The sequence below is a fragment of the Branchiostoma lanceolatum genome, chromosome 7, assembly GCF_035083965.1.
Source record: "Branchiostoma lanceolatum isolate klBraLanc5 chromosome 7, klBraLanc5.hap2, whole genome shotgun sequence".
NCBI lineage: Eukaryota > Metazoa > Chordata > Leptocardii > Amphioxiformes > Branchiostomatidae > Branchiostoma > Branchiostoma lanceolatum.
In genome coordinates this window covers 2,125,058-2,147,016 of record NC_089728.1, presented here as the reverse complement: position 1 = coordinate 2,147,016, position 21,959 = coordinate 2,125,058, and the positions used below count along the sequence as shown (strand labels likewise).

Genomic DNA, 21,959 nt, shown 5'->3' with positions numbered 1-21,959 from the left:
CGTGTCCAAGTTGATATTTGGGTGGGGCTAACTGCGCTCTCCTGGCAGCCGGGAAGCCTTCAATTGTTTGGGTTGTTTGGGTACAAACTTTGGAGCAGGCCATGTACATGTAACCCCCAGCAAATAAGGGTTTTGAAACTTTTGATCCACTCACTCCGGGCCGGGCGGATTCCTTCCCCGTTATCGAAAAACGTGTGCACCGGTAGATCTCTAACAAACACTGGAACAGTTCAGTGGCCGTAAACGGAGAACAACTACCTACACAAATGTCGGATAAAAGGGAATCCAGAAAAGCCGGAATACAAGCCCACGACTTTGTGATCTAGCAGCGAGATTGCAAACCACTACACCACTGTACTGTACCTACTGTAAAGTCTGGGGCAAGTTGAAGACTGTTGAACCATGAGCTGTTGTCGTGCGAGCGCCGAGAGGGAGGAACCACGACCCATCACGCCCGGGAAAAGGGTAAATATCTACCGATTCTATATCATAAAAACTCAATATAATCCGTCTGTGACGAGGACAGAGAAGAGTTTTAACTTAAAAGTACGATATACAGTTTCTTTATTTTTGCAGTGTATAAGGGTCTTTGAAAACATGGAAGATTTTTAGTTCTGTTTTAATTTGTAGTATGGGGCCGATTGAACTTTGTACCATCACATAGTAAACGCCGAGGTTGTCAAGTTAAGAGTAAACAAACTTCCGACTTGCCAAGAAACGATCAGCGAGACGAGGCAAGTGAAGCCGATTTTCACGCCAAAAAAGGAGAATGTTCTACCCAGATCTTATGTTTTCTTTATATACATGTATTGGTTTTGCTGAGATGTACATACACAACAATTTAACTAGCAGGCACTATTGTCAAGGGCTAACCCTGTGAAAAAAAGAAATAGCTACACAGTCAATAGATTACTAGCTTAAGAATTACATCCGAAATCACATCATATCGTACATTCATACTGTCAAGATCGGCACTCACCATCATCGTCTCTTGTTCACTGACTGGATGAAACTGATGTGGTGTGGGACATTTTCAAAAGCCGCTAACCCGGCCTGAGTTTTGCATCAATTGCATGTGTAGTATACTAGTAATGATCTTTTCACCGAGATCATTACCCAATATTCATAACTTTTGTATGGAAAGCTTGAAGGGGTGACCCCAAAGTCGCGTTGCACAATCTCCTTAAAATCTTTGAAACCTTTCTTTTCCTTGAAATGTTTTGCCCAATCTGGAGACTTTTTTGGTTAGAGGGAACAGGTAGGGTATTGTGACTTTCAAGTGTAGAAGAATTTTTAAGATTGAAGTTTGGGTTAGTTCTTTTATGAAGCCTTGTTTCAGTGTATCTGAACATGCTTTCCTATGGGCAGCCATAACTTAAAGGTCTTAAAGGTCAGCCCTCTACGTAGTAGCCGCATGAAATAACGTTATTAGTATGGACACCTGACACTGGGGACATCTGGCGGTCTGTGACATTTTTACAGCATCCGAATCCGGACCGTTTTTAACATGATCTAACATTTTGGGTCCATATGAAAGGTAGCCTCCTTTGGCTCTACATGTCTGGCCTTTTTTATGGTGGCACTTAAAAGTTCTATTGCACCTGGATCGAAGTTTCCAGTCTCCTTCTATTAACGGAGTGCAAGAGAAACCGATTGTAGAACTAATATCGTGAATATTCCACTAGAAAAAAGGCCAGACTCGAAGAACATGATATCAAATGAAAACCACGCATTTGAATTTTATCCGGCAATACTGTGAACGGTGTACATGTTTTGTACTGTTATGAAAACGTCATGTAGTAAACAATAAAACATCCCGTCTAATTTTGAAGCAGGTGTTTTATAACGGGAAAAAAGTCCAACGTTTTCTGACTGCTCCATGCCAAGTCTGACGGTACTGTGCGAATACATTCCAATCCTCTGTCACAACATCTGCTTGGAGATTGGGCCCGATCAACAAAAACAAGTGAAAGTGTTCCAAAGGGTGAAAGTGTTCCCGCCGGGACTCCCCCATTACGTCATCCCTTCCCAGCGTGCTCCGCGCAGGTATTCCCCGTTCGGTCACTTCCGTATTTACACAGTTTTTTGTTTGCCACGGAATTTTTTCGGACCCGTACATGGGCGTAGTCTGCTTTTTCCCGGCCAGAATCGCGTTCTGCTGCTAAGATGTGGACCAGTAGCCAGATACGGAACCCGCTGGCCCGGTCCCTGTACATGCAGGCCGTCAGGCAGGCAGAAATAGAGGAGGAACTGCGAGACACACGTTACGAGGAGGTGAGCGGAGCTAGCCCCCCTCCCCCTTTCGTTTTGTCACTGTAAAAATGTTGAGATACTAAAAGTTCCTCTCCCTGAAATACTTGGAAGGCTCTTTAGTTGGAGCGTTTAGTTGCTTTGATACCAAGCATGCTCGTGGAAGAAAGGAGGATGTAAGAGGAGCTTAAAGGTTTAGGGTGCGCCCCTCCCCTTTACACACAAGCAAAAAAGTATTTGTATTACATGCAACAGTGATAGCACCACACCAACTTAGCCTAGTGGTTAGTGTGTGTGAGAATGTGATCCAGTGCGCGGGGACGGCGTAGGTTCGAGTCCCGGGGACGGCAGGTTATGTTACTCCTTTCCTTGTTTCATATTTATTGAATACATTGAATCTTTTCATGCCTCTGTCTGTTTACCTTTTGCCTGAAAGGTACGTTACATGGTGTAAGAGTTTCAGGGAGCACCACCTTCCTGTGATGGGTGAAGCTGGGCTAACAGGTGTCATTTTGATGAAGACAGCCTGGACCAATGAATAATTCCAGTGTAAAAACAAAAACAAAAACAAACAAACAAACAAATTTAAAGTCAAATTAACATGTGAACAAACGAGCAAATTCCTTTCGCAGCGGTATCAATAACTATAATGTCAGCTCGACTGTAGAGTTTCACAACTCGATGATAGAAACAAGCAAAAAACTACAAAAAATTCAGCATGCCTCCAGCCCGAGTTCCTCCCCATTTTGACAGAGAGAGAGAGAAGAATTCTTCTTGATGAGATCTACATCTACATTGGGTAACCCCCAAATAACCCCTTCAGGGGCAAAGTGGGGGGGAGTTGAGGTCCCGGGCTAAGGCGGGCAGGCCTCCAGCCTGGCACAGAATGACTCAACGGTGAAAAAACAATGTAAAATAAAATTCATTTCAAGATAACAATGAAAGAAAAAAACAAACAAAAACATGTTTCCTTTTCCGGTGGTACTCCTGTGACGTGAGTCTTCTCAGTGAGACCCTCCAGCCCAAGTACCTGCCCTTACACTTCGACACAGAAACGGAGGAGTTCCTCACTTTATAACAAACAAACAAACAAACATGTTTCCTTTTCCAGTGGTACTCCTGTGATGTGAGTCTTCTGAGTGAGACCCTCCAGCCCAAGTACCTGCCGTTACACTTCGACACAGAGACGGAGGAATTCCTCACTTCATAACAAACAAACAAACATGTTTCCTTTTCCAGTGGTACTCCTGTGATGTGAGTCTTCTCAGTGAGACCCTCCAGCCCAAGTACCTGCCGTTACACTTCGACACAGAGACGGAGGAGTTCCTGCAGGGGAGCCGGGAGAAGTCAGACTGGGTCTTCACCCAGATCTTCCACTCTGTGGTCTCCACCCTTCTCAGCATGTTCGTGTCTGTCACATCCATCAATGGGTAAGTAGGGGGAATGGGAAAGTTCTGGTGGGAGGATAGGCACAGATTAGAACAGCTTATGACATGTTTGATTTTTGTTTTGTGGGATAGTGTAAATGCATTTAAGTTCGCGAGGTTTTTATTTCACGGCAGCGCTGTAGTCACATACTGCTACAGTATTGGACACAGATATTTGCGGTGGCTTTAAGTTCATGGTGAAACGTTAACGGCCGCTGCAAACATCAAAAACCACAAGAACATTTCTGCATTTACAGTAGTATTGTTTGTGGAACTATAGAAATTGGATTTCATATTCAATTATGTCAGAGACATATACATTTTGTAAATATAAATGCACCTGTAACTGTATGTGACTTATTACTCCAATATGTGAAAAGCACTATTATTTTACCTTGGAAGTTGGATGATAAGTACATTGTATTGTCCTTGAATATTAGGCCACGATTGTGGTATTCTAACACAAATGCCTGTACTGCTCCGTTTTTACTGTGAAGTGATGAGATCCACGTTTCTCCCTTCAGCTGGCTGGGCCGGGGCTCCATGTTCGTCTTCTCCCAACAACACTTCTACAAACTCATGAGGATCCCTCCCGGATGGCAGGTAGGCAGGGACTCGGTCATTTGTCTCTCCTTTGTTAGTTCAGGAAACAAAGAGCCACAGCACAGGTGCAAGTTTCAGCATTAGCAAGTCAGAATGATGGAGTGTAGAAATTTGTTTTTCCTAGAATGATTATACTGGAGCTGATCATCAGTGAATATAGTAGAAACCTTCTGTGAGTAGGTAGGTAGACACAAAGTAAGTTTGATGACTATTGATTAGTGATGATTGAATACTTTTGTCTGTATGTTTGGATGCGATGAACATCTAAACAAAAACACTGCAGCACTTTCATCTCTGATAGGGGGCAGTGCTAGAAGGAACTGAGAGCAGATGAAGGGATCAAGATACAATGGCTGTCGAACAGACGGCTAGGGAAACATGTTGGAACAGTAGGGTTCAAGCCCCACAAATTGACCAGTCTAACTGGTCCAGACCTTTTAGTCTAGCGGTTATGGCATGCAGCTTTCTGGACTGGCGGGCCCGGGTTCAATTTTCCGGGAGCCAGGGGTCTGTTTCTACTCGCCTTGTGTTTCATAAGGATTTGGCGCTCTCACTGCCAAGGCCTGGGTTCAATTCTCGGTGTGGGAACAGCCGAAACATAGAGGCCAGAAAACAGTCTCCAGGGGATCGAACCCGGGTCCGCCAGCGCACAGTACATGCACGCTAACCACTAGGCTAAAAGGTGCGGACCAGTTAGACGTGTCTGTTAGTGGCGCTTGAACCTCATGCACTGTTACACTTTTCCTAGCAATTTATTTTCATTATCATTTACGTTCCAGGCCCAGCGACTGCTGGATCTGGGTGCGGGGGACGGTAACGTGACCAGGGTCATGTCAGACCACTTCAAGGAGGTGTTTGTAACGGAGCAGTCACCCCCCATGCGGGAAAGGTTACAAGAGAGAGGGTACAGGTAAGCTAGTAGTACTGGGGATAGCACTGGGTGGTATCTGTATCTGTATAGCCGGTATAACCGCCCTTCGGCGTAGCACACCAGCTGGTAGTATATGTGGTAGCATTAGGACAATTTTCATACACAATACTTATCAATTACACCTCAAAACTTTGTATATTTTTGTGCTTTACATTCCATTTTTTATTATGTTTGAACTGCATCGCCAGAGCTAGCCCGTTGCAATTATAGTATTTGGGTTATTGAGTAACATTGACTGTGTGTTTTGTAGCTAGCAGCCAAACCTGTGACTGTATCCACATCTGTTTCTGTATATCCATTATAACTGCCCACCAGGCACACGGTGTTGCAGCAGTTGTTTATATTACACTGAACAAGCTGTCATACCTAATCTTTGCACACCTGACTGTAAGCGTTGTTTAAAGCTTTCTTTCTTTATCAAAAATTGCAACAAGGCAATGCATAGTGGAGCGCCAGGCAGACAAGCTGATGTTGCAGACCACTCAACATTACAATTACATGATTGAATACAATACATTAAAATAGTAGAGGCAATTCATCAAAGGATACAATTTAAAACAATGTAGTTAATATCAAGTGCACAGTTTAGAAGTGTCTCAGCAGGAAGCTAGTCGGTGGTAAATCTATTTGTTGTTGCAATGTACGTGTGCAGTGCCCCAGACAGTGTTTAAAGCTATTTAATGAGGATGCTCCAACAGTACTCGATCTCAGCTGACTCCACTCTCCCTCTGTCTCAGGTTACTCGACATAGAGGAGTGGCCGACGCCGCAGTCCGGGCTGACCTACGACCTGATCAGCTGTCTGAACCTGCTGGACAGGTGCGACAAACCGCGTACGGTCCTGGAGGACATCCGGCGCTCGCTGTCGCCCGACGGACACCTGATCCTCGCCGTGGTGCTGCCGTTCAGCCCCTGCGTGGAGTCAGGTAAGGCCTCACCAGTTTAGCTTCTTGGTTGGTTAGTTATTTTAAGTCCTTCTTGTACCGCATAGTGCATAGGGTGGCACCCATTAATCTTATACTTACTTACTTACTTATGTCGGTTGCCATTCTTCCTCTGTCACCTGAACCTAGCCTCCTTCGCAGGCTTCCTAGAACGGCGACGTATATATTTGGGGGAGGGGGGTGACGTAACTCCCTTGGCAGCGAAACTCCCTTTCCGGCATTAGAGAACCTTGGCCCGTGTTAGAACTCGCGTCACCCCCCTCCCCCAAATATATACGCCGCCCAGAAGTTCCTGTCCTGCATAGCCTTCCCCATGCCGTCAGCTTGTATACCGGTGTCTCTTTTCAGCACATCTAAGCATCTGGTGGTCTTCCTGGCCTCCTTCTCCCATGCGTTGGAGACCATAGCACTAAGTTGGAGATATATGTTAATGGATATCACAATTTCTTTTACAGGGTCTAAACTGGTCGACCCGTCGGAGATTCTGCCTGTGGAGGGGAAGGGGTGGGAGAGGCAGGCCAACAGTTTCGTGGAGCAGGTTCTCACGCCCAGCGGGTTCGAGGTGGAAACGTTCTCGCGCCTGCCGTACCTGTGCGAGGGCGACCTCTACCACCCGTACTACATCCTGCACGACGCCGTGTTCGTGCTCAGGGCCACTGAGCTGGGAGATCAACAGGAGAACAGGGTCTGAGGGGCAATTCAAAATTGGTACGCAAAATTTTCACACAAGGTTTCAGGGAGTACAGTCAAGCCTGCTTGACTACTTTTCGGTAGCCCCTTCAAGGAGGTTCAAAAATTTTTATTTTCTAACCTCCTTGGTCCCATAGATAATTTTTCCCATTGGTACAAGCATTAAGAATCCTGTCTGTAGAGACCACCTGTCGACATAGACCAGATTTTATCGGTCCTGAATAGTCTTCTTGGACGGTTTTGACTTGTACCACCTTTACTACGTGCTGCACGATGCCGTGTTTGTGCTCAGGGCTACTGAACTGGAAAATCAACATGAGAACAGAGTCTGAGGGGAGGGTCTGTGATTGGTACACAAAGTTTCAGGGAATAATATGCAGTTAGTCTGTACAATGCAAACTCCAGCTGTCCGGGGATTTCTGTCCCCTCCTGGCGGAAAGCTCTTGGGCGGCTATGCGGTTACAGGGCGGCAAACCGTTACAGGAGCTTGATTGAGTTCAGGCTAATATACAGTCTAACCTGTACAAGTGACCACCTCTACATAAGGACCGTCTGGTCAATGTGACCACTTTTTAATGATCCCTAAGATAATTTTTCCCATTGACACAAGCATTAAGAATCCTGTCTACAGTGACAACCTGTCCACATAGACCAGATTTTATTGTGTCTCCTGAGTGGTCTTCTTGGGCAGGCTTTGCTGTAGATACAAATTGGTGTGGCCTAAGAAAAGGGCACATATACAAGGCAGGATTTTGCCAGATTTTGCAAAGGTGAAAAGTCTTTAAAACATTCCTGGATTTGGGTCCAGACTTTCCAAAAATGCAATCTTTGTTGCCCTGCCAACACAGAAGATGAAAAAAAATTTCTAAACCTTTTACAACTTCTGGCTAACCAAACTGTACCTCCTAGGGTGGTGTAGTGATAAAGGAGCTTTTTTGTTGGATACTGACTTAATAGAAATCTTACAATCACAGAAACTGATCTGGAAACAACATTCTATGTCGAACAAGTCATTTGAAAGGACTTGCCATAATCTAGATACAGTACATGACTGTGATTTTCTCATGTACTTTTATAGCTACAAAAGTCAAGTGAGCTAAGATTGTAGAATACCAGACACTTACTCACTATCCGGTTTATTGTCTGTTGTTCCCAGTGACATGAAGGTTAGACAAACTTGCACATAATTTGATGTCTGAATTTTTTTTTCCTTTTAGATAGGTAAAAGGTCCTCGTTGCCAAATAAAGATGAAGACAAGTTTTGTGGCCGCACCGGGTAGATATTAGATGTGACACCGAGTTGCTATCAGTGAAATAACATGCCATGTTTCTGAAGAGTGTAATATTTTCATGCGTTCATGGAATACTGCAGTTCTGGACTAGGCAGGCAGGGGGCATCAATGTTGTTTCATGTCATGGCTAATTGTTCTGAAGGTTTTTATTGCTATTTGCTGCATGGGGAGGGACAGGGTGGTCTGACCGCACTTTTATCAACAAAGGTGTACAACAGGGAATTCAGAGCATATTTTCTAGGGAGGGGGGGAGTCAGAAACATTTTTCAAAAAGTAGGGTCACAAATTCCCTGACAAAAGATTACTGTTCACAAAACTTATCAAGTCGTTTGAGTAACTTTTGTATTTTGTACTGTGTAGGGGTCACAAAGGATATACTGATACATGTCTTGTTTCAAATATCCAGAAAAAATTAGTGTTCTGACAGTTGAAAAAAACATACAAAAAAACACTGCAATTACAAGGAGACTCTTGGCATTGTGAAACATGTATGCATTGAATATAGAACAATGTGGAAATGTTGTTTTGTGGACTTAATGGTCTAATTCTTGTCTAAAAGCAATGTGATTTATCAAGTGTGTTTTGCCTACATAACGTTATATGTTGCTGTTATGTCCATGTATGTTGTTCAAGCTGTGTTGCTACAATTGCTTAAATGTGTGGAAGTGAAAGAAGATCATATCCTTGTAATGTTGCTGTATTCACCGCGCTCATGCTTATGTATATGTTTGTTGTCATCTTATACGGGCAGGAAAATTCTTGCAGTGACAAAAATAACCTGTTATGTGCTAAAGATTGGAAGAAAGAAATCTTCTTGGAAGCAATAAATAGGGGTAGTGTGTTCGACTGGAACATGTGTATGTGGTGTGAAATCCAAACATTCCTTCTCCAATAAAGGCATAATAAGATGAATGCAATAGTTTCACTGCGATGTTTTTGATTATTAACTCGTAAAACATAACTGGACTTCTAGGACGAGCCGACAAGGCTATTATTCATTCTCCTTACCCAAACACATCAATACAAAGAAATGTTTATTGGCACAACAAAAGTACAGCCACTTTTTCTAAACATACAAACAGTCAAGTGTACACACATGAATGAACCTATATGTATTGTTCTTCCTACTGTTCCGGATGTTGCTGACGAGTTCACGGCGTAACGGAGATAACGAACGACGGCTGACAGGACACAACACGGAGATAGATAAAATACGTCTGGACACTTTCAATCCTCAAAATCAACTGACTTTATTCAAGGGTGTTCTGAGAACGTGAACGCTCGACGTTGACGTTCTGACGCCGAACGTACGAACGCGTTCTCGTACGATCTCGTAAACGGCCGCGAACGTTATGATTAGACGTCAACGTTCTATGTAGTTTGTTCTACGATACTTGCGTCACGGTAATACTTGCGTCAGTCCATATTCTCACAATACCATACACAGGAGTACGTGCGGGAGTTCCTAGCTAGTCTCCAACCAAGCAGACCCAACGGTTGCAAAGACCGTATCCAACTGGCAGAAGGAGTTTTTATTGCAACCCAGGCCTGACAACTTCTCTGGCTGACTGGAGCTTCTCTGGCTAGCTTGTAGTTGTACGATTTTGGCACCGTGGAGATCTGCTTGGAGATCAGTTCCTAGCCGCTTTGGAAGAAGCTGGCACCGATGTCCTGCTGTGGCCTGTCACTCCCATACCTGCCTTTACATACAAGGGAGCACCTTCATTACTTGGTATGTACTAGACTCATTAGACCATAGGCGCTAAGAGTTTTTGTTGAAATCGGTGTTACTTTGTGAAATATGAATTGGTCGCTGAATCATACAATCAATCAATCACTCGCGATTAGGCTACAGACATGCGTAGATAAGTCACGCCAGGTTTGTCTACTCTCGGCGTAGATCCTCCAGTCGGTTCTGGTGATCACCAGCCCTTGGAGTTTGAATCATACACCGTGCCACGCTCTAAAACACACACCGTGACTGTCTTTTCACTCGATCATGCTCACACAGTGCACCTCGTCAAAATTCCCGAGAATCATACCGAAGCACACTGTACTGTGTACTGGGCCCACTGAAAGATTTCCGAGAATGAATCAAACACTAAGGTGCAATTTACACTTGTCCTTTTAACTGTAGTACTACACATCATAGTCTACTACTGTAGTAGACTACAGATTTTTCCGGGTGTAAAAAGAAAACTACTGTAGTCTACTACAGAAGTCTACTACACCCTCGGAGGCTGTTGTACTACACTTCGTCGGAGGTTCTGCGAGACTTCCAATCGGGTGTAAAGAGAAACTGTAGTACAGAGGTAGTAGACTACACTTCGAAGGCAACAACCATGTTCGATCTGACGTAATTCGAACTGATCGCGTGTTCCATTTCGGATCATCTGCGGTCATTCTCTAGTTTTCACAGTAAAGCCGAGCTGTCAGGACCTTTGTCTTGGTATTTCGCATCAGATAAAACCCCTACCTTTTCACAAATAAAAACCGTGCTGAAATTCACTCCCGCGATTTTTCAAAGGTCACAATAGGTCGCTACAGTTTCATGGCAATCAGGAACAGCAGGTGTCCTGCTAGGCTTCCTGTCGTTGAGTGTAAAGTGGACGGGAATCTGTAGGCTACTACAGTAGCAGACTACCATGTGTAGTACTACAGTTTCACAGAACAAGTGTAAATTCCAACCTCCGAATCCGGTATTCGAATTTTCGACGGCAGCGCAACAGGCGCGCTCGAAATGCATTCTAAATATTCTATGGAAACCCGTGTGATACAAGTCTAGAACCCTGTGTGATGCATATAGAATACAACAAGGGGTATTCCGTATCACCCGAGGTCCAAGCCCGACCACGGGTCGTGTCCTCGAACACAAAACGGTAACAACATTGATTCCAACCACCGAATCCAGTATTCGAATTTTCGACGGCGGCGCAACCGGCGCACTCGAAATGCATTCGAAATATTCTATGGAAGCCCGTGTGATACAACTCTAGTGATACGGGATATTAGTTATCACACGGTCCGGAACACCCGTATCAGGCCCAGGCATGACATAAGGAAAATTATCACACGGTCCGGAACACCCGTATCGAACGTTTTCGTGGCCCAGGTATGACATAAAGAGATATCTCAAAATCATGGTATTTCTTCCAATAATTTTGCTCACAACTTGCAACCTTTCGTTAGCCTGGGTGCCAGCCTTTTTAGCTTACGTAGAGGAGCGGAGCTTGGGTAGCGTACGTAAGCTAAAAAGGCTGGCACCCAGGCTAACTTTTCGTGGAGCGGCCAAGCCAGGCTTCAAGCTACCGCTCATGTGCCCACAGGAATTCAATCCAATCACAGCCTTGGTATACGCCACTTCAAAATGTCTCATTTTGAGGACTTTTGGGCCTATTTTCAGACCAAATACGGACCCAAATTCCTATCTCCGTTCCATGTTCTATCTAAGGTTCGGCGCATTCCAATTGGCGTTAGCCAAGGAATACGTGTTCCATTTGGGTTACCTGAGGTCATGTTGCAGGAACACGCGCGCAATGAACGACACATAAAGATAACTGTAGCTTAGATAATTACAAATCGTCTATCATTGCATGGGAAGTGAGTGGAATATGCTGTATTTGCTTAGGAGCAAATGACGGCCTTTCTAGTCATGTTTCTTTCTTCTTCTCCTGTCAAATCTTCAAAGCGATTCATCTCGCTCGTCCCTGGGCCAAATGGGCTGAAATTTGGTATACAGGTAGAGTTAGTATACAATGTTTCCTTTTCCAGTGGTACTCCTGTGACGTGAGTCTTCTCAGTGAGACCCTCCAGCCCAAGTACCTGCCGTTACACTTCGATACAGAGACGGAGGAGTTCCTGCAGGGAAGCCGGGAGAAGTCAGACTGGGTCTTCACCCAGATCTTCCACTCTGTGGTGTCCACCCTTCTCAGCATGTTCGTGTCTGTCACATCCATCAATGGGTAAGTAGGGGGAATGGGAAAGTTCTGGTGGAAGGATAGGCACAGATTAGAACAGCCTATGACATGTTAATTTTTTTTCAGTCCACTTCCAACAGGCGGGGTACTGACCATTGGAATTAGAGTTAAGCTAGCAAGACTGGATTCCCATCTGAAGACCACATTTGTATAGCTTAACATGCGTGCTTGTATTGCTCATTAGCTTTATTCATTGTTGGAAGCATATTATAACGCTAACAAGAGTGTTTTCCAGGCTACATATTGTCTATAACTTATATATAAGACCAGGATTGTATAGTCTAACACAAATGCCTGTACTGCTCCGTTTTTACTGTGAAGTGATGAGATCCACGTTTCTCCCTTCAGCTGGCTGGGCCGAGGCTCCATGTTCGTCTTCTCCCAACAACATTTCTACAAACTCATGAGGATCCCACCCGGATGGCAGGTAGGCAGGGACTCGGTCATTTCTCTCTCCTTTGTTAGTTCAGGAAACAAAGAGCCACAGGTGCATGCAAGTTTCAGCATTAGCAAGTCAGGATGATGGAGTGTAGAAATTTGTTTTTCCCAAGAATAATTTTGCTGGAGCTGATAGCTTGAAGCCTGGCTTGGCCGCTCCACGAAAAGTTAGCCTGGGTGCCAGCCTTTTTAGCTTACGTACGCTACCCAAGCTCCGCTCCTCTACGTAAGCTAAAAAGGCTGGCACCCAGGCTAACGAAAAGTTACAAGTTGTGAGCAAAATTATTGGAAGAAATACCATGATTTTGAGATATCTCTTTATGTCATACCTGGGCCACGAAAATGAATAAAGTAGAAACCTGTTAGTTTTCTATGAATAGGTGGACACAGAACAAAACGAGTTTGATGACTGTTGATTACAGCAAATCCATTCGGTTGTTAATTTTAGCAGTGCGGGGGAAAGGGAGTAGTTCACTGCATTTAATTCTACCGGTGGGAACAAACATCACTGTCTCAAACAAGGCATGCGGCCTTTGGACTGGCGGGCCCGGGTTCGATCCCCGTGAGCCAGGAGTCTGTTTCTACTCGCCTTGTGTTTCATTAGGATTTGGCGCCAAGGCCTGGGTTCGATTCCCAGTGTGGGAACCACTGAAACAAAGAGGCCAGAAAACAGTCTTCTGGCTCCCGGGATCGAACCCGGGCCCGCCAGCGCTCAGTCCATGTTCCGAACCAGTTGGACTTGTCTGTTAGTGGCGCTTGAACCCCACTGTTTCACTTTTCCTAGCAATTTATCTTCATTGTCATTTGCGTTCCAGGCCCAGCGACTCCTAGACCTGGGTGCAGGGGACGGTAATGTGACCAGGGTCATGTCAGGTCACTTCAAGGAGGTTTTTGTGACGGAGCAGTCACCCCCCATGAGGGAAAGGTTACAGGAGAGAGGGTACAGGTAAGGCACTGGGTGGTACGAGTAGCAATTTTTATACCCAATGCATAGTAATTGTCTTCCTTCTTTTCCTCACAGCACCTTTTTTACGTCAATGAAGGTTAGACATTCAGGTAATAGGATAATCAAGTCAACAGTTACTCAAGCAACTGGATAATATTTTGAAATGGTCAGATGTTTCAGACAGCATCCGCTATCTTTTGTCAGTCAATGACTCCTCTTTTCCCTCTGTCTCAGGTTACTCGATATAGAGGAGTGGCCGACGCCGCAGTCCGGACTGACCTACGACCTGATCAGCTGTCTGAACCTGCTGGACAGGTGCGACAAACCGCGTACGGTCCTTGAGGACATCCGGCGCTCGCTGTCGCCCGACGGACACCTGATCCTCGCCGTGGTGCTGCCGTTCAGCCCCTGCGTGGAGTCAGGTAACGTTAGGCGGCGCTAATGAGACATTATCATCATCATCATTCCAGGGTATCATCACTCCTTTGGAGGAACCCTCCCTTGTCAGACTTCAAGTTTTCCTTTGTCGAACGCTTAACGGTTCTTGGCCATGTAGGGCCCAGTTGTTTCTTTAGTTAGATTGTCACTCCATCTTATTTTGGGGCGCCCTCTTGGTCTCTTTCAGTCTCTTGGTGTCCATTCTGTTGTTCTTAGCGTCCACCTGTTGTCCTGTAGCCTTGTTGTATGGCCTGTCCAGCGGTGTTTTGCTGTATTGACAGCCGTGACGATGTCTGTAACTCCAGTCTGGAGTCGGATCCAGGAGTTTCTTCTTCTGTCACGGAGTGTTATGCCTAGCATAATCCTTTCCATCTTCCACTGTGCAACCCTGAGCATTTCCATTTGAGTGGTGGTCAGTGAGACACATACTACAAAATTAACATTATTTTGTCATGCTGGTATCTGGATTTATGGATGACATCCTTTGGAGATCTCATATTTGATGCAGGAGTAAAGTTAGTTTTTCTTTGAAGATACATCATCCAGACTCATTGATTTTTAAAAACATTTTCATGACAATTACAACATGAGGTGTCATTTAATTGTTGTTGAATCAAGGGCTCACATATGTGATACTGTTATTGTTCAGAAGGGGCTTCTTGATTTACATCAACTTACTATCAAGAATTGTTGGAGATCTTTTTTTTTCAACCTTCATTTAACCTTGAAAGTATGCAAAACATACACTCATTCGGCCAAGGCCGTTCATTGACGAACTTTTGAAATGGTTGACATTTTTTGAAAAGATTGACATTTTTGCTAGACTGAAATGAATGCATAGTCAGTTTTTCCTTATACTGTACTGTTCATGTATTGCCATCGTCATTTCAGGTAAGTTGCTTCGGCTACTGCCATCAACTTTCCAAATTTCCAAATCTTATCCAGTTGCTTGAGGGATCTGTTATTTGACGTATCTTACCACCTGGATGTCTAACCTTCGTCGACCTTCAGCTGTATTTTGAATCTTTTTACAGGGTCTAAACTGGTCGAGCCGTCGGAGGTTCTGCCTGTGGAGGGGAAGGGGTGGGAGACGCAGGCCAACAGTTTCGTGGAGCAGGTTCTCACGCCCAGCGGGTTCGAGGTAGAGACCTTCTCCTGCCTGCCATACCTGTCCGAGGGCGACCTCTACCACCCGTACTACATACTGCACGACGCCGTGTTCGTGCTCAGGGCCACTGAGCCGGGAGATCAGCAGGAAAACAGAGTCTGAGGGGAAATTATGTACAGTCAAAATTGGTACACAAAGTTTCAGAGAGTATACTCAATTCTCAAGCCTGCCCAAGTGACCACCTGGTCAATGTGACTACTTTTCGGTGGCCCTTCAAGGAGGTTTGAAAATCTATTATTTTTCAACCTCCTTGGTCCCTTAGATACTTTTTCCCATCGGTACAGACATGAAGAACCCTGTCTGTAGAGATCACCTGTCCACATACTAGTAGACGAAATTGTATTGGTCCTCTGAGTGGTCTTCTTGGGAAGACTTCACTGTAGATACAAATCGGCGTGGCCTAAGAAGAGGGCACGTGTACAAGGCAGGATTTTGCCAGATTTTGCAATGGTGAAAAGTCATTAAAAGTATAGAATAAAACATTCCTGGATTTGGGACCTGACTTTCCAGCCCCTGTCCTGCCACTTGCTACATCACTTATTCGTTTGTATGTATGTATGTATGTAGTAAACCTTACGAAAGTCGCTGTGGTTTTGTTGTGTCACTAAAGATCTTCTTCTTGTAATCCAACATTACCCCAGTAACCATGGTGACAGCCGTCTGTTCTAGGCCATCGACCTTATTCATTTTGAGAATAAGAAACGTAGCAAAAACAATAAATTTCCATTCCGTGAGGATATAACTAACCTAAACCAAGGACATTATAATAGAATAATATGACCTTGCCTAAAGTGTCTTTTTGTAGCGACACCTGTCAGTTCTCAACAGAACTGCAGGAGCTAGACGTGTGAAGACCATTCACCAGAAAGCGTGAGATACTGTTGTTTTGTTTATTACCAAGATGTTGTATTAGACTTCTTAAGTTGACAAAGTCTTGGTTTGGTCAAGAATATAGCAAGGCTAAGAAGCTGAGTCATGGGGCCATGTCGTTGGTCAGAGATATAAATGCCATCAGCAGTGGTGACCAATGGCGGGAAAGACTCCGGAGTGAAACTAATCTCGTCAGCAGGGATGGCCAATGACAGAAAGACTTCCAGGTGCATTCTTTACTAGACATCTGGATTCTTCCAATGGACCAATCGCCGCAAAGTACATTTTCTCACCAATCACAAGCCAGGATGTTCTTCGATTGGCCAATCGCAGATCAGTAAAATCTGCACCTGTGGCGGGCAGACGTTAATCGGGCGTGGCCAGAGCACTTGCTTCCTCAGACGATTCCGGTCTGCCACGGAAGACAGTTCAGGGCTCTTCTGCCGACATCGCACCGTAACTTGAGATGTCTGGGCGCGGAAAGGAAGGCAAGGGCCTGGGGAAGCGACGTACCAGTCGTCAGCGTAAAGTGCCTCGCCACGAGACGGACCCAGGGCACCGTCAAGCCGAGGAGACGTCAAGAAATCTTCGGGCGCTTCCGCGGTGTCCTGAGTAAAGGTGAGAATTGCATCACTTGCCTTCATGACATTCAAACGTCTTTGGTTTTGCATCGCTTTACTTTCTTCTTGTGAACCACGGAAAATTCCCAGTATTTCATAGGTGAACGAATTATAAACTCGAAAATTAAACTTCTGACAATGAAGAAATTACTTTCTAGCTTGTGAACCACGGAAAATTCCCTGTATTTTACAAGGAAATATGTATAGAATATACCGTTGATGTACTAGAAAACTTCCGACGCTCGAATCAGATGTCGTAATAGTAATTGTATGTTATTCTCTTTACAACTTAGGACTAGAACAGACACGTGAAGAGAAGACATTCCATAAACTGGATGAGCAGTTCAGGGGTCCGTAAGTTAATCATCTCTACAACGACCAGATGGACATGCAGTCTTTACAATGACCTGATGGACATGCAGTCTCCGAGACATTTGACAAGGTATTGTACTGTACTGTGTGAAATAAGGCTCTACTTAGCTCTGTCAATGACTTAATCTCTGGACCCGAACGTTTAGCGTTTTTTGTAGCGGTGTTGAGGCAGCTGATTCATGTCTGTTCCTTTTACCGATGTCACAGCAATGTCTGGACGTGCAAGAGCCACCGTCACTGAAGGTGCTTTGTAACAACATCTAGTACATCATCAAGCCAAGGAGATGCCACGTGTAGGAATTTCCGGGCTTATCTACGAGGACACCTGTCGTGTTCCGGGCCATGGTGAGACCGACGGTTAGGTCGAGATTCAACCAATTCAATACCTTCAGGTCATTCAGGCGTCTTTGGTTTCGCAGCGCTTTACTTACTTACTTGTGTGAACCACGGAAAATTCCCTGTGGTTTATAGGTAAACAAAATGTATACTGGAAAACTTTCTGATACCCAATCAAATGTCTTATTAATTAATACATTGTATCTTATTCTCTTGTCAACTTAATTTCGGGGCCAGTCCGTAGGGCAGATTCCCACTTGCCGTGTGGTCTTTTTTTCGTTGTGAGGAAGTGGTTGTGAGGAAGCTGATGCATGCCTGTTTCTTCCATATCACAGAAAAGCCTGGATGTGGTAAGGGTTGCGTAAGGGAGGTACCAAGCGCCACCATCACTAGAGGAGGATCAAGGAGCTTCGCAACATCCAGTGCATCACCAAGCCAAGGATGTCAAGCAAATCTATGAGCTTATCTACGACTTCGAGGAGACCTGTGGTGTTCTTATGGTGAGACTGACCGTGAGCAAGGTTGAGAATGGAACCAGTTTCATTTAGGACATTCAAGCGCCTTTTGTTTTACAGCGTTTTAATTTCTACTTATGTACCACGGAAAATTCTTGGTAATTAGATAAATAAAATGTCCTAATACATTGTATTTTTCTTTTTTCCACCTTAGGTCTGGATGATCATGAACATTATAAGCGTGAGGCAGCTGAAGCGTGCATACACCCTGGCCCTGCTGCGAAATCTGAAGGTATTGGAGGGAGACCAAGTACGCCATCTCTTCAGTCCAAAAGATCTGTACCCGGCCGTGTGCACGCCCTGCCAGAGGACCCGGTGGAAGTTGAAGATGTGAAGTATTTGCATGTCTAATGTGAAAGCGGTTGATTTGTCATTGGCATGATAGAAAGTTAGTGATTTGTGATGTTACATTTGTAGCTTGAACTGGGCTTACGACTTCTTCTGTCTACCCGAGGCATTGTTGGTAGGGATAATCACGATCTCTTGGTTGTTGGCGAGGTGTTGAGTATGTTTTGTTGACATTCTGAGCGATGGTACTTGTTGCGGAGTTTGGACATCTTGAGTGTGGTGGTTCATTTTGCGCACAGTGCTTTAGCTTGTTTCCGTGGTGTAGAGGTACGATGTGTGGCTGATTCAGTTTCTGTGACTATGTTGATGGCCGGGATTGTGTTTGGAGTTACTGCAATTGCTCAGTCTTCTAGAAAACTGGTTATTCCCTGGTTCTGTTAGCTTGTGACTACTTAGGTTTTTTGCTACCACCTGTCGTCTTTTCTGTTTTATGTAGTGGTCAGAGGGTCGGGAACCCTGACCAGTACATAAGCTGCCTTGTGTCGTAACCTTGGGTCCCGAACCGAGACGATGGCACGGGGCCGGGAGGGAAGACAGGTGGATGCAGAACCCAAGCAGTCATGAGCTAACAGGACCGGGGAATTCCCTGCATTCTGGTTGACTGAACTTTGCGGATGCTCCGATTGCAATCCCGGCCATTGTTGTGGTCACAGGAACGGAATCAGCCACACATTGTACCAGCATGCCACAGAAACTGGATGAAGTGCTGTGTGCAGAAGTAGCTACTGCCCTCAAAATGTCCTAACCTCTCCACAAGTACCATCGCTCTGGATGTCAATGAAACGTACTCGGCACCTTGCCAAGAACCAAGGGCTTGCGATTCTCCCCATCAACAATGCCTCAGGTAGACAGGGGGGATTGTGAATTCAGTTCAAGCAACAAATGCAACATCACAAATCATAAACTTCCTGTCATGCCACCGCCAGCAACATTCCTTAGGATCAACAAATGTAAAATCTACGAATGCTGTGTTCTAGGCCTTTGTCAAGAAGATGTCAATAACAAGACCGTAATCTACAAAGTGTTAAAGTTTACAGCCATCATGTACATAAATACCATGTAAGATACATGTAGGTAAGCTTACTGTCAGGTTTGAAATGTAAAGCTTTTACTCCATTGTAAATGTATCGTATACATACACATTCCGACTCTATGGTTCCAACTGAAAAGAAACTGTTGCGATTTCTGCTTGTGTCAGTTGTGAGTCTTGCATTTTAGCAACCTTTTGTCAGCAGCCTATCTTCTAGATATATAGATTATATCATGCTATTCAGTACAAAAGTGATTGACATTAAATCAATTTGTTACCAGTCTTTGTCATTTACTTAGCCGCGGCTGTCTTAGGCACTCAGTAAACGACTTTTGCTCTCACTTAGCTTCTTTATTTTGTGTATTCTGCTTCTATTCTAGTACAATTGTGGCCACATTGTCCTAGAATAGTTGCAAAATATACAAAAACATGAGCTTTGAGAGCAAAGGTATTTTTCCTGAAATTATTTTGTACTCATATAAATAAGTCTAATGTAAGTAGACGTGCTTAGTAGTGAGACTAAAGAATGTTATATCCAGCTTGTACATTTGTATCTATTCTACTTCAAGGTGAATACATCTAAAGGGCTAGGACTAAGCATATTTTACCAATATGTCTTACCTCCAAGAAAGTTGCATTGAACTGTATAAGCACAAGTGGAGTGAATATAGTGAACTTTATTGCTCAACAATCGTACATGGTACAATGTATGGCATGAAATCAAGTACAAAATATTTTCGAAACCAGTGTATTTGTTAAAATATATAGTCATGTATGGGTAATTCTGTCTCGCTTATCGAATGATTTATGGAGAAATTGACCTATGTACATGGATATAGGAGTAGGACATGACAACAGTGCATAGAAAATATTGATATAACAGTTATAGACTGCTTCGGTAAAACCAAGTTTGGACGAGTTGCTTTCACCTGATTTGTATTCGCTAGTCTTTGTTCTAAATGGCAATAAATTGATGTTCCTTGTTTTGTATTCTTTCCTTAGAAGTGACTGAAGGTCTTTTGTTCTCACTTAGCCTTTAATTTTTCTTGTATTTGCGGCTATTCTTGTTCAAGAGTGGCCACATTGTCCCAGAGTAGAAGCAAAATACATGAATACAGGCTTTGGGGGCAAAAGGCTTTTTCTTCTGTAATAGCCTCTGGGGTAGTTATAATCAATTTAAGTTTTACTGATAGTTTTTGAGATACAACCAGAACGCAATGTGCACTTTTTGTGTGAACAATTACTATCAAATAAACAGTTTGAAACTGCGTGTAATTTTATTGCCCTTGTCAAGGTTAGTTGGAATTTGTGTGCAAGGATAATTCAAGGCTGACTGGACTAACCTATGTTTGTTGTCCTGCTAAATCATAACAAAAGTCACATTTAGATATTGGTCTCCTGGCATCTTTCCACAGTACTGCAGCGGAACTGCTGGTCTTAAAAAATGTTCTGGACCACCTTTTGGTTTTAATCGCTGACGGTAGGATAACTGGTGTATACTTTGGCCCCCTGTCAGCTTCTACTGCAGCTGCAGGGACGTTTTTGTTATTTCACAATGCATGGACATGAGAAGTTCAAACATTCAAATTACAGTACATATTTCAAATATCTTCTTTCATATGCAATGTAGTTACTGATGGTTTGAAATGACTTGTTGCAGTTCAATTTAAATGACATGCCCCTTTCGATTTAGTTATTTCATCTAAGTGGCATCTTTCGTGGATGTAGAAATGTTTTTATTGTGTCTATTGCGTGGCATTAGATTAGTTTTGCTTGTACATGTATGCCAAAGAGTACTTCTTTACCTTAGTAGGGAATTTATTTGTGACAGCACTTTCTTTTTGATTTGTGGCCAGTTTCAAAACGTGACGTATGTAACGTTAATTGAGAAAGAGATGAACATTGATAGATATCGTGATTGCAAGTGAAAACCGCATGTGCATAATTGATGCGAAAGGCCAGGCGAGTAGCTCTACCGGTACTCTCCAAGCAGTGGTTTGTGGAGATGATTGTGACGATTTAAAAATCCTATGCTCCGTTTTTTGTCCGCTCTCTACACCTAGAGAACTCGACAAGGACTTGTCGGGAGAAACTGGTGTCACCTCACCGAGGATGAACTGAGAGCAGAAGAACAACTTTATGGCGCGACACTTGAAACAGGTACAATCATGGAGGTCAAGACCTCATTGGTACAATGTATGGAAACTTGTACGTACATGACAGTTGAACTATGGATAACATGTAACAATATTAAAGAAATAGTATGTTGATAACAGTATGCTGCGTCAGGAATACATGTAACACGACATTGTCTCGTTTTTGCATAACGTTAGAGTTGTAACCGTTCACATTAAAGTAGATATGCCAGCCGGGCATGATAGTATCACATTGAATATCTGTTTTGGTATGTGGTGATATTATCTCGGACTTAATACAATGAAATTTTTGTCGGTCTTTTACACAGGTTTTACAATCCACTATGATGTGAAGATGTACCCATACCCACTCGTCGGTGGCGACATCTGCCGACTTTTAACAGTACTGCAGGAGCCATAGAAGTGGGCGGTCATTTAAATTGCAAAGGAAGACTTTGATCATAACGCGTGAGCTACTTGTTGTTTTGTTTATTTCCCGGATGTTTAAGTCGGCTTTCTCAGTTGACAAACTTGTTTTGGTCTGGTGAATTTATCAAGGGCCTGACTTCGGTGTCTTTTTTTCTGCCGCTAGGGCCACACCGAACACCACGCATGCTCGAAAAACTTTAC

At 43.9% G+C, this 21,959-nt stretch overlaps 1 protein-coding gene and 1 long non-coding RNA gene across 5 annotated transcripts; both read left to right on the top strand.

Annotated features, from left to right (window-relative positions):
- Window positions 1–249: 249 nt before the first annotated feature.
- On the top strand, window positions 250–15,254 carry LOC136438528 (protein-L-histidine N-pros-methyltransferase-like). 4 transcript variants are annotated; one of them, XM_066433336.1, is made up of 6 exons: window positions 250–465; window positions 3,490–3,680; window positions 12,462–12,540; window positions 13,367–13,497; window positions 13,732–13,919; window positions 14,970–15,254. In XM_066433336.1, the coding sequence occupies exons 1-6, from the start codon at window positions 403–405 to the stop codon at window positions 15,203–15,205; spliced, it is 888 nt and encodes a 295-aa protein (XP_066289433.1). In that variant the 5' UTR covers window positions 250–402; the 3' UTR covers window positions 15,206–15,254. The 4 variants fall into 4 exon arrangements, with proteins under 4 accessions (XP_066289433.1, XP_066289432.1, XP_066289431.1 ...); XM_066433335.1 differs by lacking the exon at window positions 250–465 and adding an exon at window positions 2,041–2,274; XM_066433334.1 differs by lacking the exons at window positions 250–465; window positions 3,490–3,680 and adding exons at window positions 2,042–2,274; window positions 11,908–12,098.
- An 802-nt stretch (window positions 15,255–16,056) lies between these two features.
- LOC136438525 (uncharacterized) lies at window positions 16,057–17,699 on the top strand. The gene is made up of 4 exons (XR_010756443.1): window positions 16,057–16,591; window positions 16,887–17,035; window positions 17,173–17,310; window positions 17,637–17,699. It is a non-coding gene; the product is annotated as an uncharacterized lncRNA (long non-coding RNA).
- The last annotated feature ends 4,260 nt before the right edge of the window (window positions 17,700–21,959 follow it).

What these genes read in the sequence shown, in the direction of transcription:
- LOC136438528 (XM_066433335.1), top strand. Translation starts at nt 2,167, where the DNA reads ATGTGGACCAGTAGCCAGATACGGAACCCGCTGGCCCGGTCCCTGTAC. An exon ending in TTACAGGAGAGAGGGTACAG is followed by an intron (nt 13,498 to 13,731) that starts GTAAGGCACTGG and finishes CCTCTGTCTCAG; the next exon opens with GTTACTCGATATAGAGGAGT. An exon ending in CAGCCCCTGCGTGGAGTCAG is followed by an intron (nt 13,920 to 14,969) that starts GTAACGTTAGGC and finishes ATCTTTTTACAG; the next exon opens with GGTCTAAACTGGTCGAGCCG.